This window comes from Ascaphus truei, chromosome 3, assembly GCF_040206685.1.
Source record: "Ascaphus truei isolate aAscTru1 chromosome 3, aAscTru1.hap1, whole genome shotgun sequence".
Classification (NCBI taxonomy): Eukaryota; Metazoa; Chordata; class Amphibia; order Anura; family Ascaphidae; genus Ascaphus; species Ascaphus truei.
The window spans coordinates 339,930,714-339,947,569 of record NC_134485.1 but is presented as its reverse complement, the minus strand read 5'-3'; the positions used below and the strand labels follow the sequence as shown (position 1 = coordinate 339,947,569).

The following is a 16,856-nucleotide window of genomic DNA, read 5'->3' as shown; positions in this document are numbered from 1 at the left end:
ACGAGGTTTATTTTATTATAAATTTGCTGTACGATGTGGGGGAAAGACTTGCTTAAAATGCAGCGTCTTTTTTTTAAGAGAATTATCTTTATAAAAAAAGTCAAATGTTTGCTATAAGGTTTCTAAATATCATAAAGCCAAGTGAGACTGCCTCTTTAAATTATTAAGGTCGATATTCAAAATGTTCCCAATTCTTTTAGGAGTTGCTCCAGTCTTGTATTTGGGGGAGTAACTATATACACTGAAGATCAACTAAATTGTCCTTCCCCTGGTTTCCTTGTGTGTGGAGCCTTTCTATACATGCCGAAGGTGCTGTTTTACCATTTTCAGCTGATACTCACCATAGGCTTTAATGGGGATTTTCGACCCCCAACAGCATGTATACATTTAGCGGTTACCAAATCTGTATGTCACTAAGCAGCCATAATAATATTTTACATTAATGTGAGGTTTTACTAATGAGAAGTAAATGCAGTATATTTTTTTTTTTTTTTAGTTCTTTTTCTTTTAGGAACAAGTTATGGTTACCCAAAATATTCACTATCAATCATTTGCACTTCTGAGAATAGCTTCATAACTTGAATTTAGAAATTATATATTAGTTTTTCTGTAAATGTCAAATTATTTTATTTCTTACTGTCTCTTGTATGAATAATGTCCTTGGAGCCAGGGAACGTCGCAACTCTCTCCTCTGTAAGGGTATTATTGCTAATGTTCATTCTGTTCTTGCAGGTGTCGCTGTGAATAGTCGCGTGTCCACAAAAATCCAGCAGCTACTTAACACGCTCAAACGACCAAAAAGGCCACCCTTAAAAGAGTTTTTTGTGGATGATTTTGAAGAGATTGTGGAAGGTAAAGGAGCATAAATTCATAAACTCATTGTTTTTCCTCTAACAATAGCAAGTATGTTCCAGTAACTTTAGCTGTTCACGAATCATACATGCATGGAATCATGAGGTTTTTTTTTTTGTTTTTTTTAAAAAAGCTCTGTCCATTTATATCTATGAAAAACAGCCATACTGTTCCATTAAAAGGTCCCCTTCAACAAAGCTACACTTCTCCAGGACGGCTGGACTGACACACTTTGCAGCATGCAATTGTTGTAATACATCACTGTAACTTTTCTTACCTGCTCTCAGCCGGCTCTTCGGTGACATTACATGATGCCGCCGAAGCTAGAGAGCAGGTAAGGAGGGAGTGGGCGCGAGCAGAGAGGGAGAGCAGATGGGGGTGCGAACAGAAAAGGGTGCCTTGGCTTAGATTATATGGTAATAAGAGTAATTTCTCGGCATTATATACAAATAAAGAAATTGAAGGGAAATGCCGGTGTCTCCCTCTCTTATCCGATGCATCTGTTTTTGGGGCTACAACACCAGTAATAGAATCCACAGAGGAGGGGTGCGGAGCACAGCAAGCGAGGAATATAAGGGATACGGCACACCCAAAATGTAATTAAACAATTTATTGGGTAACAAAAGATGGAGACATCAATAATAGGGTACAAAAATCACTCTGACGCGTTTCGGGTGCAAATGCCCTTTGTCAAAGAGTACTCTTACTCTGACAAAAGGCATTTGCGCCCGAAATGCGTCAGTGATTTTTGTACCCTATTTTTGATGTCTCCATCTTTTGTTACCCAATAAATTGGTTTAATTACATTTTGGGTGTGCCGTATCCCTTATATTCCTCGCTTGCTGTGATCCGCACCCCTCCTCAGTGTCTACACTCTTTCTGCTGGATGCAAGCCTGTGGAGCCATCTTTTCATCTAACTGCGAGTTTGCTAATGGAGGTTTGCCTGCTGCTATTTACAGCACGTCATTGTGGCCTGTTTATTCTAAGTAGTATCTCTCAATAGTGTGGTGGTTAACAGGATTGAATTGTCATAGTGCTGTTTTCTTTCCTTAATACTCCATAAATCCCACTTAGAGAATTATGTCTTGATACACGGCTACTACTAATAAATGAGTTAATTGTTGGCATTTGATGTTTGGCTAACCTGAATCAGGATCTGATTAGCTACTCCATTATACTTCATTTATGGCTCACATCAGAGGAAGTTAGTGGACATTTAAATAAAGATTTATACCCAGCCTGTTCATGGTCTGTCGCACTGATACTTGGACATTACTGTTCGTTTGGCTACTACTCCAATAGTCAAATCTTGCGATGAAAGCTCAAAGTCCCGTTCTCGTGACGTCAAAAGGTGATAGGGAGAATTGGTCAGCTGTTATAGTTGCTCCGGTCACACCGCTATTATTCCTCCTCTCTGGTCAATGATACTGGGGCAGTTGAATCAGAGTGATACATACATACATATGTGAAACGCATCTGTGTCTGTGCGTCCGCGCGTCTGTGTGTGTATATATACATATACAGACAGAGGGGCGGACGCACAGACACAGATGCGCACACACACACAGACCGTGTTTTTAAAAAAAAAAGAAAAATGTTCAGTGCATAGACTTTTTTTACATGCAAATATTTCTGCCCACAGAGCTTACAATCTAATTTTGGTGCTTGGGGGAACAGGGAGATGAAGTGACATTCAAAAGATCAAATTTTGCTAGCACAGAGATTTATACTTTGAAGGCAGTGACATTACCACCAAACTATATATTCCCGTAGCTTTGTACATTTTAACTCTCCCTAGCAGCTTTTGTAATTAGATGTATTTTTTATTTTGAAATGGCGTACTATTTCAACTTAATAATGTGGTGTTGAAGACTGTGCTAAATTTGATAAAAAGGTGTGTTGTTGTGTTGCTTATCTGGGAATTTCTGACGCATATTTTTTATTACATAAGATGATCAAGTGTTCATAAACCCTGTCCATTTAAATAATCCAAAGTGGATCTGATTTTTTATGTACTTGAATAGCTTCTTTTTTTTTATCAATAACATACATTTTGTCTTAATCCTATTCAAATGGTAGCTAGTGGAAATTGGTATTATTAGTAATAACTTGCAGTTTATAGGAATGAAGATATATTTTTTTAACGACTTAATTATTTCAGTTCCACGACCAGATCCAAATCAACCTAAACCAGAAGGTCGTCAGATGACCCCTGTGAAGGGTGAACCCCTGGGTGTGGTGTGTAACTGGCCTCCATCCATTGAAGCAGCTTTGCAGCGCTGGGGGACGACCCAAGCGAAATGCTCGTGTCTTACTGCACTTGATGTCACAGGGAAACCTGTGTATACTTTAACATACGGTAATATTTTCGCTTAAATTGCATCCTTTTTACTTTTATTCAAGCAATATTCTACTAACGAGAAGATGGTTCTGCAAATACATAGTCAAATTGGTTGATGCTATTAGTAACTGATGTATTGCAGATGGGAAGTCAAATCATCAACCCAAAATCATGCATCATTTAATTTCTCTTCTAGGAATCCTTCCCTTATCCCAACATACTGTAGCACAGAGCGTTCTATACCTGGGGCCTTTAACTTCTTATAAACTGTTTCCCAGTGAACTGATGTCATGTATTCTGGAACATATTATATTCCTCTTATATTATATTAAGGTGGTATCCCGTTTGAAAATGTAAATAAAGTGTAAAGGTAACTTTACGGGTGGAATTTGGGAGCATTTGGGCACACTGTTTTCAGTAATATAGTTAGCACATCATCTCCATGTTATAACTTGTAACGTCATAAAATATAAATGTTCTTTCTATATACCACCAATGGGTCTCTGACTTCATGGAAAATGTTCTATTAGCTTAAACAGGAATGGTTATTATAGCTCTGTTATTGGCTCAGTCCAACAATTACCTGAGCAAATAAACTCAATTGACAGTTAAAAAAAACCTAAATAAATAAAACTGTTCAGTCGATTTTATTTTTAAGAAAATGTTGAGACAAAACAAAATCCTCCGTTCATGAATCCCTGACCCTAACATTACAGGAACCTGAGGACGAATCATTGATTTTCTGGGGAAGAGGGTTGTTTTTTTATTGTTTCTGACTTGTGAATTTCCTCATCCCTTCTGCTTTAAAATCAGTTGGTTTCTTTTTATAGGTTCCCAACAAGCCCCTGTTATCAATGTTTGTATAATGTTTACTAATTTCAGATGCATTTAGTAGCTGTTTAAAAGCACAGCACCCAACATTATGAACTATACAATGAATACCGCTGCTGTACCTTTATAGGCCATTCAGTAGCTGCTTGCAAGTGCTGAGCATTTCAGTCCTATACAGCAGGGGTGCGCAAAGTTTTTGGTGTGCACCCCGCTGCCTGGGAGACCCAGCATTCGCACCCCCCCTCGGTTAGAACCCGGCGTCAAATGATGTTGCGGGTCATGTCACATCACGTGACCCTGCAGCGTCATTTGACACACGTTGTCATAGCGACGCGTCATTTGACATCGCGTTACCATGGTGACGTGTCGCCGAAGACCCGGCTGGCAGCAGGCAAGGACGTTACAGAAGCCTCGCCTGCCCCGGCATTTAATTTAAAGGCCTTGGGGAAAGGCACGGGGCCGCTGCAAACCCTCCTAGCAAATCTTGCGCCCTCCCCCCCACCCCCCAGTTTTTTCACACCCCTGCTATACAGTATGTTTTAATGGAGCAGAACACTTCCCCAGCACTGAGAAGCCACTTCACAGTGTAACACTGACTACCGGCTAGGAGAAAGGAAATAGCAAAGTAGTTTCTACGTTTCACGGAGCTGGGTGGATTTATAACATTTGTAGGAAATTCCCAGTATGTCATATGCAAAATGTTATGATACTTACAACAGAAAATCTGCAAAAAAAAATTCACAATAAATCGTGATCATGATGAAAAAGAAGTAAAGTATCAAAAATAAATGGGGCTGTATAGGTAGATTTTTTTAAGAGACTAAACCGATAAGATGGGGTAAATGATTCCAATGTTACTGATCATTGTAACAGGGACAGCCAAGGAAAAAACAGAGCACTACTTCCATAGAAACAATTGATGACAGAGAATGCGTTCCCATGAATAAAAAAAATAGTACTTTTAATGGATCATAAAAGAGACATACAAGGACAAAAAGCCCAAACCTACACGTTTCGCGCCGAAGCACTTTGTCAAGGTGGGGAACGGGCACTTACTGATCAATGTAGTCATATGTACTGGAAAATTAATATTGCCATATGTATGGTGTGATAGGCACACGCACATCAGTAATTCAATTAATTAGTCAATATAATTCTTGATCCTTGTAAGTAGTCTTCTATTTATGCATCAGAATATAAATTCCCAATTACTTCCATAGAAAAATAGCTTTTTAACAAAACTTGGAAGGAGCGCATAGCTCAACTCTTCCAATTGAAGTGTTGCTGCAACAGTACACTGACCACGCCATAAATATAAAGAAATGAACAGATTTCAAATATATGTTTTTGAAGTTTTATTGAGCTGATACATTTAGTACTGCATACAGTGTTGGCTTGTCTGCTTTTTACAACAACTGGTAAGACTGCATGTATTATTTTCCAGGCAAGTTGTGGACCAGAAGTGTTAGGTTGGCTTTTACTCTGCTCAACAAACTGGGAACCAAAAATGAACAAGTGTTAAAACCAGGTGACAGGGTAATGTATTATTATCTTATGTTTTTCATTTTTTTATTTAAGTATTTATTTTGCTTATGTGTAAAGGAGAATTGATGCTTTTGCAGGCACTTACGTAGAGCAAGAGCGTACTTTAAAAAAACTAGTATAATAATGCTAACATAATTATATTAGCCTTTTTCTTGATTTTTGTTTGATTTGTTTTAGTACCAAAACACTTGACACGGAAAAGCCACTTTAGTGGTCTCTGATATTCTCAATAGCATATTATATTATGTCTTCCTGGAATACGAATGAATGAATGAATAGATGCAAAGCGCTCTGTGAACAAAATGCCTCACCAACTCCCCTAGTGTCCGTTGTGTTGAACATTCTGTGATGATAACTTCATTCAGCAAGTGGTTTATCCTTGATGGCAGTACTATTTGTCATCACTATTTGTTACCACTTGACCATTTGTGTGCTTTTGTTCCTTATTATGTGGATATATTTCCAAATTAGTTTAGTGTTGTCTGCAGAGATGTCTGATTAGATTAAATTGATGAGCTTTTAAAATGCAGAGGAAGCACAGTATTAACCTTATTGAAAGGAAGAGTTAAACAAAAGATAAGAAATCAGGATCATATTCTAGTGAAAGTAACACAACGTAGATAGAATGATGAGATACGTAGACAACTGAGCGGCTATGTGGGGAAATAGATTTATTTGTAGCCTTGTCAAAAGCGCCAGCTAAATCTAGTAAGATTTATATCAGATGATTGGACTACAGACTCCAAGAATGGATTAATTTTACACTAAGGCACTGTAAATCAAGTATTTGAATTACACAGAAAGCTCCAATTTAAATCAATATTAATGCTGTTTGTTAAGGTGACACACTGTACTGGCTGACTGCTAACTGCTCAAAACGACTAATCTGCGCCTATTATTAACGTTCATGGGCCTTACAATATTTTGTATTACATTCAGATTATTGTTTTTATAAAGTAGTATTGACTCACTCTGGTATATGCAGCATGAATGAATAATCTTTCTATACTTCTGTGGTTACCAAGTGATCTAAAGCTGTTGCGTATTAGAAATCTGGCAACATGCTGACACAATCACGCAATACGTAAATCTTTGCAGCAGTCATGTCACGTTCAATGGTTCCTATTTATTTAAAATTGAAACATTGTTAATGGGAATACGCTTGAAAATACAACTGCTTAAGTACAGGTATTTGTATTCCATCCTCCACTTTTCATGCAAAAAAAAAATAATGTATTCTAAAACAGAAGAACAATTATTGTCAGGTATTGAATATTTCATGTGAGGCTTCTAATGTTTTTTGCTGGAGGAAATATGTTTTATTGAAGACTTAAAGAGATCTGTAGAAGTTTTATAGCCGCAGAAGTTTGTGCTGTTAGGAGCTCGCACAGCTGTTCTGTGAATCAAAAAAGTAATAACACTTTGTTTTCTCAGGGAATTATCCAAGTTTGCCATCCTTGTAATGGATATTTACATGTGATAAACATTCCCCTGTAGTGTGGCTATTTAGGTAGAACAGCTAAACCACAGGGTAATCATAATGATTATTTGTCAAAGATATACACACGTGTGTGTGCGTGTATGTGTGCGTGCGTGTGTGTGTGTGTGCCTGTGTGCGTGCGTGCGCTCATAAGTAGAATAATACGACTCCTAGCCTTTAATGTGGTATTGTGACGTGAGAACACCATTTATGATAACAGCAATAATAAATGTATGCATATAGTTCCTTCCCTTTTCAATGTGCTTTTTAGTTGTATTTCAGAAGCTTCATCCAGCCCCTCTTGATTTGAATCCTGCCGATTTCTGTCTAAGTTCTGATTTTGCCAGTATTTCCCTATAAGGTGTCACTGAACAAAAATCTGTAGTGATGTGAAGCATAAAAACATGTCCAGTAAAATCCGCTTGCCCTGCACAGTAATATTGGACCAAATGATGCAGGAAATTATATCACAGTTCTGAGCACATTAGATTGGGGTGCACTTTACATTTCTATGATTACAAACAATTTGTTTTGTCATGACACGTGATAATGTTGTTGTTTTTTCTTGTGTCTGCCTTTTTGTCCTATCCACGCTGGTCACGTGCATCAGTTCGATGAGTATATTCTTTTTCCAAACAGATATTTAGTCAGAGATGATGGTACATGGCATGCCTTACTTCCCTTCAAGTAGAGTTACATGTCAATAGAAGCAAACAGGCCATGACATGGTGACCAATGTCATTTTATTCCTAAGAGATTTCCACGTATACCTCAGTTAAGGGGCACACACCATCTACCTGTTTGCTTTGAATCAAATCCTTTTATCGGCTTCTCAGGTTGAAATATTTTTTTGCAATAGCCACTCCAAATATTTACTTTAATGTCGAGTGACAAAACGGGTAACAAATCATAATGACATGCTTTGCTGTGACATTCGCCACCAGTCTTCTATTTTGAAAAAAAAAAAAAAAATCCCAGATATTCTTAAACATGACCCTTTTTTTGCTTTATAACACAGCTTAGATTGCAATAATGTGGTTCCGCATAAACACTGGTTGTCCTGTGATGAAAGTTGTATGTTTAGCGGCATGTGTTGTTATGCTCCTCTTAGTAAAGCTTAGGGCCTGATTATAAAAGTTATACACGTGTTAATTATGAAACACTTCAATAATGGTAGAGAATGTGTTGCATGGCTGAGCGCTTTTACCTTACTATAGATGCTATGTATATTTTTAATGTACTGTAATACCATAGAGAAAATTAAAGCATTTAAGGCACTCCACTGTAACTGCATGTCCCCCATAGTGCACATCTCCAGGAAATTACTCAATTTTGATTCTTCGTGACCTCTCATTTGATTTATATGCTGTTGACCACACTCTTCTGCACATTCTTCGCTCTCGTCATCCCTTGCACGGCCCCCTCCTGGTTTTCCTCCTACCTCTCTAAACACTTCTTCATTGTCTCTTTTGCTAACTCTTCCTCAACTTCTATGGATCTCTCTGTTGGTGTTCCTCAAGCCTCTGCTTAGGTCCCCTACTCCCCCTGGCTTTCTTTGTTGATGACGCAGAACTATATTTTTTGCACCTAACCTGACACCTGCAGTCCATTCACAAATCACTGATTGCCTGTGGGCAATCTCTCTCTATGGTCCTGCGCCTCAACCTTAATATATCTAAGTCTGAGCTCCTTATATTCCATCCCAAACCAGGCCCCATTGTTCCATTCTTTGCAATTAATATTATTACTATCCACCCAGTCTCACAAGTATATTGCCTAGGTCAGTGTTTTTCAACAGGGGTTCCTAGCAATCTTTGGGTTCCACTGGCACCCCGAATTTTGTACCAAGTACAGAAGCATTTACTGCAACATCCTTTTATCTGGCCTCTTTGCCTCACACCTCTCTCCCTTATAGTCTATTCAAAATGCTGCTGCTAGAATTCTCTCCTGCTCTTCTAGACTCGTATACTGTATGCTTCTGAGCTCTAGAAATCTCTGCTGCCTTTCTATTATTCTCCATGTGAACTACAACATCTTTTACTTTCCTAAGGCTCTGCACTTCGCTCCCAATAGCTCGACCTATGGATGCCTCATCTTTGCACCTTTTACCTCCACAGCCCTATAAAGTCCCAAACCCTTTTCACTCATCTCACCTCATCTATGGGGATCTCTTTCAATCAATATTCATCTTCTTTCATTTTTAAATTCTTAGCTGAAAAAGAAGGATCTCCTTATATTATTTGCGGTAGTACTGACTCCAGATGCACTTGATTTTGCTCTTTAAATAAATGCCCTTTTATTCCTACTGTGTCTGTAAGTCTCCCAGTATTACATTGTAAACTCTTAGGGGCAGGGTCTACCTTTGCCTTACATTAATCATTTACTTGCTTCTCTTATCCCCATTATTTGTACTTTATGTTCCCTACATTGGGATTTTGTAAGGCAATGCGTACATTGTTGGCGCTACAGTATATAAACATGAAACATGCATACAATTTAATTGCCCGGGCTGCAGTTGCCTTAATCAGTGGTTTTTAGCATCATTTTGTGTTATACAGAACACATTACATAAAAATACATACCTATATATCTGATATATATTGCAAGATCAAGGCTCTATGGTCTCAGGTCTGGGCAGGAAAATTATGCAGACCAGTCTTGTATAACGTTTGACACAAACTGTATGATATCTATGAACTGTTTATGACGTTAGCCCTCTAAGTGCATTACAAGTCTTTCCAACAAAGTGTCTTGTGGGCTTAAGCTTGTGGGAAACCATCTTAACATGGTTCACATTTTTTAACTCATTAAATCTACTTGATTATATTTAGACTTACAATGATATCTATGTATGAAACACATTCCCATCCTTTCTCACCCAATGTTTTCTTTTTAGGTTGCCCTGGTTTACCCCAACAATGATCCAGTCATGTTCATGGTCGCCTTTTACGGATGTCTCCTGGCAGAAGTGATCCCAGTGCCGATTGAGGTACCTCTTACTAGAAAGGTAACAATAAAATTAAGAGTGATGTTGGACAGATTTTTTTCTGAAGACTTCAACCTCCTACAGTCTATTACAACACTGCAGACATGCAAAGCTTTTAAAAAGTTTGCCATTAATGATAGTGTCTTATAAAAGTCATTTCAATAAATGAAACAATAAGGGGGATGTTAGAACCTAAAAATAATGGGGATGTTAGAACCTAAAAATTACTGTAATTTTCCTATATAAATAGTTAAATAGTATATATTCTAGTATGTAACATAGCTTTTTGAAATACAACACTTGCTAGATATCTTTCCTTTTAGATCTGAACATTTTTCTTTCCAAGATTTGCTGCCTTATTAAAATACAAAAGCACCCAAGCACATTCCTGTTTTACATAGGTTCCCCAAGACCGCTTCAGTTTTACAAACATACAAGGTTTAAACTTCTGGTAAAAATATTCTGGGCTTGGATGTTAAAAGGAAGACGCGGATTGTGTTTGTAGATTCATCCCCCTTTGTAAGTGGATCTTCCTTGAAGATTTAACGTCTGCAGGCGGTTCAGTGCACTCGGATCTATTTCCTACTACTTTGGAGATCTGCAATCCAAAAAGATCCAACCCGAGGATTTGTCTACATTTTAAAACGGACTTCAATCTGCCAAGAGGCCATTTGGAGTGAGAAAGGGATTGGGAGCAGGAACTGTAACCCTAGAATAACTTTGATTTACTTTACCCCCTCACTTAACCTCTTGACATGTGTTGCAACATAATAATAGGGGCAAGTAGGATTATCTAGCATTAATAACTTAATTAAAGTGGGGGTCATCCTTTACCATTTAAAATAAATGTAATTCTTTACCTATTTTATATAGTATTAACCATTTATCAACCCTGGGGTTGAAATATGTGCAAATTACTTGGCATCCATCTGACATCTTAGACTAAGTGTTTTTTGGCACGATGGGATTAAGTTCTTTGTAGAAAGGGGGCCAAGATGAAGTGATTGGCAGACTGCACATTGTTATACCCACTTATTGCATAGCCATAGAACGTCAGGCAACAAACATGAGGCAAGAAAATAAAACAAATCAAACCTTATTTTATTTATTAAAAGCTTTTGCAACAATAAATGAATGTTTACATTTCATTGCGTGCGCCACAAAAACCAGACATGAAATCTTTCTGGTTTAAAATTGAATATCGTGCGTTATCTGCATCAAACTACACCTGATATAATCTAACGAAACCCAACGAGTCCAAGCGGTCACAGTGTGTGATAATAATCAGATATCCCTTTGAGGTTCCTTCTTGCTTCTCCTCTCACAGGATGCCGGTGGGCAGCAGATCGGTTTCCTGCTGGGAAGCTGTGGTGTGAAACTCGCGCTCACTACCGAGGTTTGCTTGAAGGGGCTGCCAAAAACTCAGAATGGGGAAATTGTGCAATTCAAAGGTTGGCAAATACATTTTCTTTGCATAGCCATTGCGGTTGGTTCTGATATTGTTCCTGGTCAAATATATTGCAAATAAACTAACTGTAAAAGATACTTCCGCTGTAAAAGCTGTAGGTCTTGTAGATATTTTGCGTGCTCTAAATGTAAATAATACAAATGAATCACGTTATATTATGGATAACGTGTGTATGATTTTCTGTGTAACTGTATTCTGTACAGAACACAAGTATGCAGAAACTGAAATCTATATAGCATTATTGGGACACCAACACAAGGCTGCCCAAAGTTCAAATGAGCTGGCACCTAAATACCATTTCTCTTCACTTTAATGGTACTTAACACGCATTTTTTAGCAATATTTTAATGTGATTGGAATGGGATGTGCTTGGAAAAAATCATATTGTAAAATGTCGCGAATATTAACTATTCATTTTAATGAAATACAAAACACCAGAAAATAATTCAGACATAGAAAGCTGGGACCTACTTGTTCATAAAAATACCCCCCGCTGCATCCTATGGGGGGATTCACTATAGTATTATATGAGTTAACGCGATGCAATCCTATGTTAACTGCCACTAATGGGATTGCAGTGCGATGACCCATATAACACCTTGGATCCCAGTGTATGTTTTTTAGGAGGATTCCCTGGAAATTGTTTTAAAATATTGCCCCCTTTTTTTGGATAACACAATTACATATGCAAGATTTCAGGACTCTTAATTATGTTTTTTGCTTCAGTTATTCAGAAATCACTTGTTGGCTTATTCGTGAGAAATGGGGTTCAATATATTCATTTTTTTTAAAAAAAATTTTAGGTTGGCCTAAACTCAAATGGGTTGTGACCGACTCCAGATACCTTTCCAAGTCACCAAAGGATTGGCAGCCGCATATCACAACAGCTGGCACAGAGCCTGCATACATTGAGGTGTGTTGAACCATAACACAAATCTTACGGTCTTCCAAATAATCACAGTTGAAAACCTTGTTTCTGCTATTGTTTAGTTCAGTAATTATTATTTATGTTAATATACCGTAAATGAATAAAAACCCAGAGATGTGATATAATAATAAAAAATAGAGATGGCAAATGTGAGAGTTGTATATGCACTACTGATCCTATCCATTGGAGATTACATCAAGGGGACCATTTAGTTTCTGATGTCCCTTAATATACAAACTTAAATCCTCCCTGTTTACAAGGCCAGTCCTTATTACTTTTACCTCCAACAAAACAATTCTGCCACAAAGACCCCTCACACTTTTGGTTTTATGAAACTCCTGGCAACATCCTGCGAGACTGTTAAACTTTTGAAATCAAAGCTTTCTCAGCACCTTCGGGAAATCATTTTCATTGAAGCAAAGGAATTGGCTACATTTCAGTAAAGCCTATTGCGTGATTTAGGAAAGAGGACCAAATATATCCAGCAGATTAATATTTTCCAATTTGCAGTATGTTAGGCGTTCATCTCATTATTTATGGTGCATCGATTTAGGGGGTCAAGAAATTCTGCCGAGATTTGATACGTTTTCGTTTCTTTCCCGTTCTGTGTTGGTCTTCAGAGAAAACACTTTAATGCTCTCCACCTGGAGAAGAATTGTAAATGTAATGAAGGCAAAACACTGGACTTACCACCAGAAGCTTTTGGTTTTACTGGCTCTCCAGGCATTTCCAAATGTTAATTAACTTGCACTTCTTTTCTATTTCTGTTATTTAGTATAAGACCAGTAAGGAAGGCAGTGTCATGGGTGTGACCGTGTCCCGGATAGCAATGCTTTCTCACTGTCAGGCTCTTTCCCAGGCGTGTAACTATATTGAAGGTGAGTAATTGAAATTAGAACTAAAATATTTAATCACATGCAGATCCTAAATTATTTTACTATCGTGTATGTATGACTTTATTTATATAGTGCCATCCATGTACATTTTAAGAGTATAGCGCATGGAAAAAGATGAGGCAGATGTCAGGGTAGTATAACCCACCCTAAACTTCATATTAAAATGTTTACTAACATTTCCCAGATAAACCCCCCCAATTTTTTTTTATTTTTTTTAAATGTACGTGTTTAATTTGTTTTAAACGCATTGATCATATAGTTTTAACCTACTAAACATACGATTGTCATTGGCTTGATCTGTTCCTATGTGGAACTTCACCTCTGTACCAATGCTGCTGTCTGTCTGATCTCTTACTCATTAGAAAGTATTGCACACCGATTTGTACGGTCATATTACAGAAATACAAACATTGCAATACATTAAGCTTTTGCTTAAGTTTCAATATATATATATATTTTTATGTAACTTTCTTTTTAGCAGAGTTTTTATGGTGTACAGAAAATAAACTGGGGAACATATAAACTGCTAGGGGTGGGAAAATACCCTGGACAGAACCATAGTGCAATAAGCGTATGTTACACCATAATGGTGAGTGGGGATCGAAGGGAAATCACAGGATAAGGGGGAGGAGGGAGATTCCTGTCTCCTTGTTTCAGTTGTTGAGCTGAGAGTGGACACATGTCAAACCCTAACCCTGCATCAAGGATCACCGACGGACAGCCTTAGGTTTGTAGGCTATAAGAGCGCCTCCTCTATGTTGCCGGCTATTATCCATACCCTCGGGTTCAAGCCATGGGCTCCATACCCTGGTGAACTGGAATCAGCGTTCCCTAAGGAAGGCCGTAATCCCCTCCATTGACATGATAGGCCATCATTATCATACATTTTAAATGCGATCCATAAAAAGAGATCTTAGCATTTCTTTTGTGTGTTTTTTTTTTATTTGATTTTTTTTTCCATAGTGTTTCGAGTATAGAATATTGTATTTATACAAAGCTGATATGACTTTCCTTATATCAGTAAAATATGTCTTACTGTTCAGGTATAAAGATTTAGCTTGGTTTTCCAAATATGATCCTGTAGATGTAAAAGTTTAACAATAGTCATAAAACAGCTGTCTGACTTATCTGATGCAGAAACCATGTCCGGGTTTTATTCTCTGATTTGCAGGAGTGTTGCTTCAAGAAAGCTTCTTCATTTATTTTTCATTTGCACGGCCGAACAATATTTCCATGCTTGGATTGTTTTGATCCTTTTAATGCAAAAAGATTGTTCGTGATATCTATTTCTACGTCGAACTGTTCTAATCTGTTGACTGGACAACACTATGTAATCGGAACAGTGCTAACAATTGGAATGTAATCCCTCGATTCCATTGACAACTTTATGTATTATAATGAAATGAATATTTAAGTCCATACTTAACTCTAGATGCTCATTATTTAAAAAAGTCAATCTTGAATATTAGTAAAACAATAGCTAATGTAATCATTTTACTGTTTCCTTATTTAGGTGAAACCTTAGTAAATGTCCTTGATTTTAAAAGGGATGCTGGCCTGTGGCATGGCATACTAACGGTAAGCTGAAACCATGGTTATATATCTTTACAAATACACAATAACTGATTCCTGCAGCTATGAGGAACTGACTACTGTTTTCATTTGAAGAAAGTTGAGTTTATACAGAGCACAATCATTTATAGGTTTAATAGAGCGTGATCTGCAAGGCCATACATCTCATAGTAAGTGATCATACAGATTTTCTAGTGGTGTTGCTGCGTTCCTCCAGATGTGTATAAACTGGGATGTATGAGAGGCCAGCATACACGGCTCTTCCACCAATTAACGGGTAAAAGAAATCTTACGGGTTCCTGTTTGCATATTTTTAAAATGTAAAAACTTTGGTACTCAGTATCTTCTGTGTTTGCTCACAGTATGATAAAACACAACAAGTAAGTGCATGGAAGGACATCGGTAAAATATATTAATACTTTGTATAAAAAATACACAATTGTAAAACTTACATAGCAATAAAACATTACAATCCTCCCCACATCAGGACTTGGATGGTAACCGGAACTTGATCCCACAAAATTATGTTAAATATCCCCACAAGATGGGAGGGGGGGGGGAAGTAGAGCCCCAAGAACAGTCCTGTAATTGTGGAAGAGCCACACAGCAGCTTGAAAGCCGGCCATGGCGTCCTCTTGGGTTGAGGATGGCGTCCGGCGTCACAAGAACGTGATGACCTCAGGACCTCAACTACGTAGTAGTAATGTCCGCTTTAGCTTCCTTTTATTTACTTGCAGTTCAGAACATAAACTTAACGACGAATCAACTAAAAGCATCAAGATAAAGTGAAAATCAATATATTGTTTACTCTATTTAGTCAGAAAAACAGCACGGTTTTAGACAGCAGGTGGTGTTTTCATTATGTTAATTAGAAAAAGGCAAGTAAAAGTATCTCACAAATATATATAATATATATTTTTTTTTCAGACGGTAGTAAACAAAATGAACACCATCAGCGTGCCGTACTCTGTGATGAAAGCATGTCCGTTATCCTGGGTGCAGAGAGTCCATGCCAATAAAGGTAACATATAAACACTGTCAGTTCTGCAGGTCGTGTGGGACATGTAAGCGTCAAGCAAGACTTTAATACGGTTTCATTTATACCATTTGGATTGGCAAATTTTGCAGTCATTTTGTCTATGTATCTGCAAAAGAATCACATCAATTAAAAAAAAAATTCATTGGTGCGTGCCAACAGTGTAAGTATAACATAGGTCAAGCACACCAAAATATAAATGAATGACTTACAGTAGCTGTTCTTTTGGCTATGCTTCTTTTTAAAAATAGGTTTGCAGCAGGGGGCCTAAGGAGCTGAACCGCGTTGGTTTCAGCTCTGGGGACCACCTGCTTCCCAATATACTTACCTCTCTATGGGGTGCCGGTAGGAGCGCTGGCTGGGTTCACAATATGGCGGTTTAATAGTCCCGTGGGCCGATAGGAAGCCGTGACGTCATCTCTTGTTGCTTCTTATTGGCCAGCATCACTGGGACATTTAAAATGAAGTCAGACACTGGGCCCACTACGGGGGTAAGAAACTCGGGAAGCAGGGGGTCCCTGGAGCAGAAATAAACGCGGTTTAGCTCCTTCGACCCCCTGCTTCAAACCGATTTGGGGGGGGGGGGGGAAAGCATGGTCGCAAGCACCGCTCCTTTACAGACGCAATCCTGCTTTCCTTTCCTGTTTTTAATTTTTTGCGTTGTAGTTTGGATGCAGGGTGTCTCCGAAGCTGAACCGTGTTAATCTCCGCTCCGGGGACCCCCTGCTTCCCGAAATACCTCTGTAGGGGGGCGCCGGTAGCAGCTCCGGATGGGCTGTGTGGGGCTATCGAAATAGGTTGATCAGATGAAAAGATAAAGACATCACAAATGAAAAACAGTAATAAAGTAAAAGAGAGGCTGACGAGCGTCTGTTGAATGGTAATTAAATTCCTGCAACAAAACAGTTGTGTGTGTGTGT

The 16,856-nt window shown here is 38.1% G+C and overlaps 1 protein-coding gene across 2 annotated transcripts in view; it reads left to right on the top strand.

Moving 5' to 3' along the window:
- The window catches only part of DIP2B (disco interacting protein 2 homolog B), a 242,390-nt gene that overhangs the window by 171,379 nt on the left and 54,155 nt on the right, over positions 1–16,856 (top strand). Inside the window, exons 7-15 of one of the 2 annotated variants that reach the window (XM_075591661.1) lie at positions 733–852; positions 3,015–3,212; positions 5,470–5,561; positions 9,947–10,039; positions 11,364–11,487; positions 12,308–12,417; positions 13,208–13,310; positions 14,842–14,906; positions 15,828–15,921. In XM_075591661.1, the coding sequence (XP_075447776.1) occupies positions 733–852; positions 3,015–3,212; positions 5,470–5,561; positions 9,947–10,039; positions 11,364–11,487; positions 12,308–12,417; positions 13,208–13,310; positions 14,842–14,906; positions 15,828–15,921 (999 nt within the window). Of the gene's footprint in view, positions 1–732; positions 853–3,014; positions 3,213–5,469; positions 5,562–9,946; positions 10,058–11,363; positions 11,488–12,307; positions 12,418–13,207; positions 13,311–14,841; positions 14,907–15,827; positions 15,922–16,856 lie in introns of both variants that reach the window. The other variant, XM_075591659.1, reaches the window with a different exon arrangement.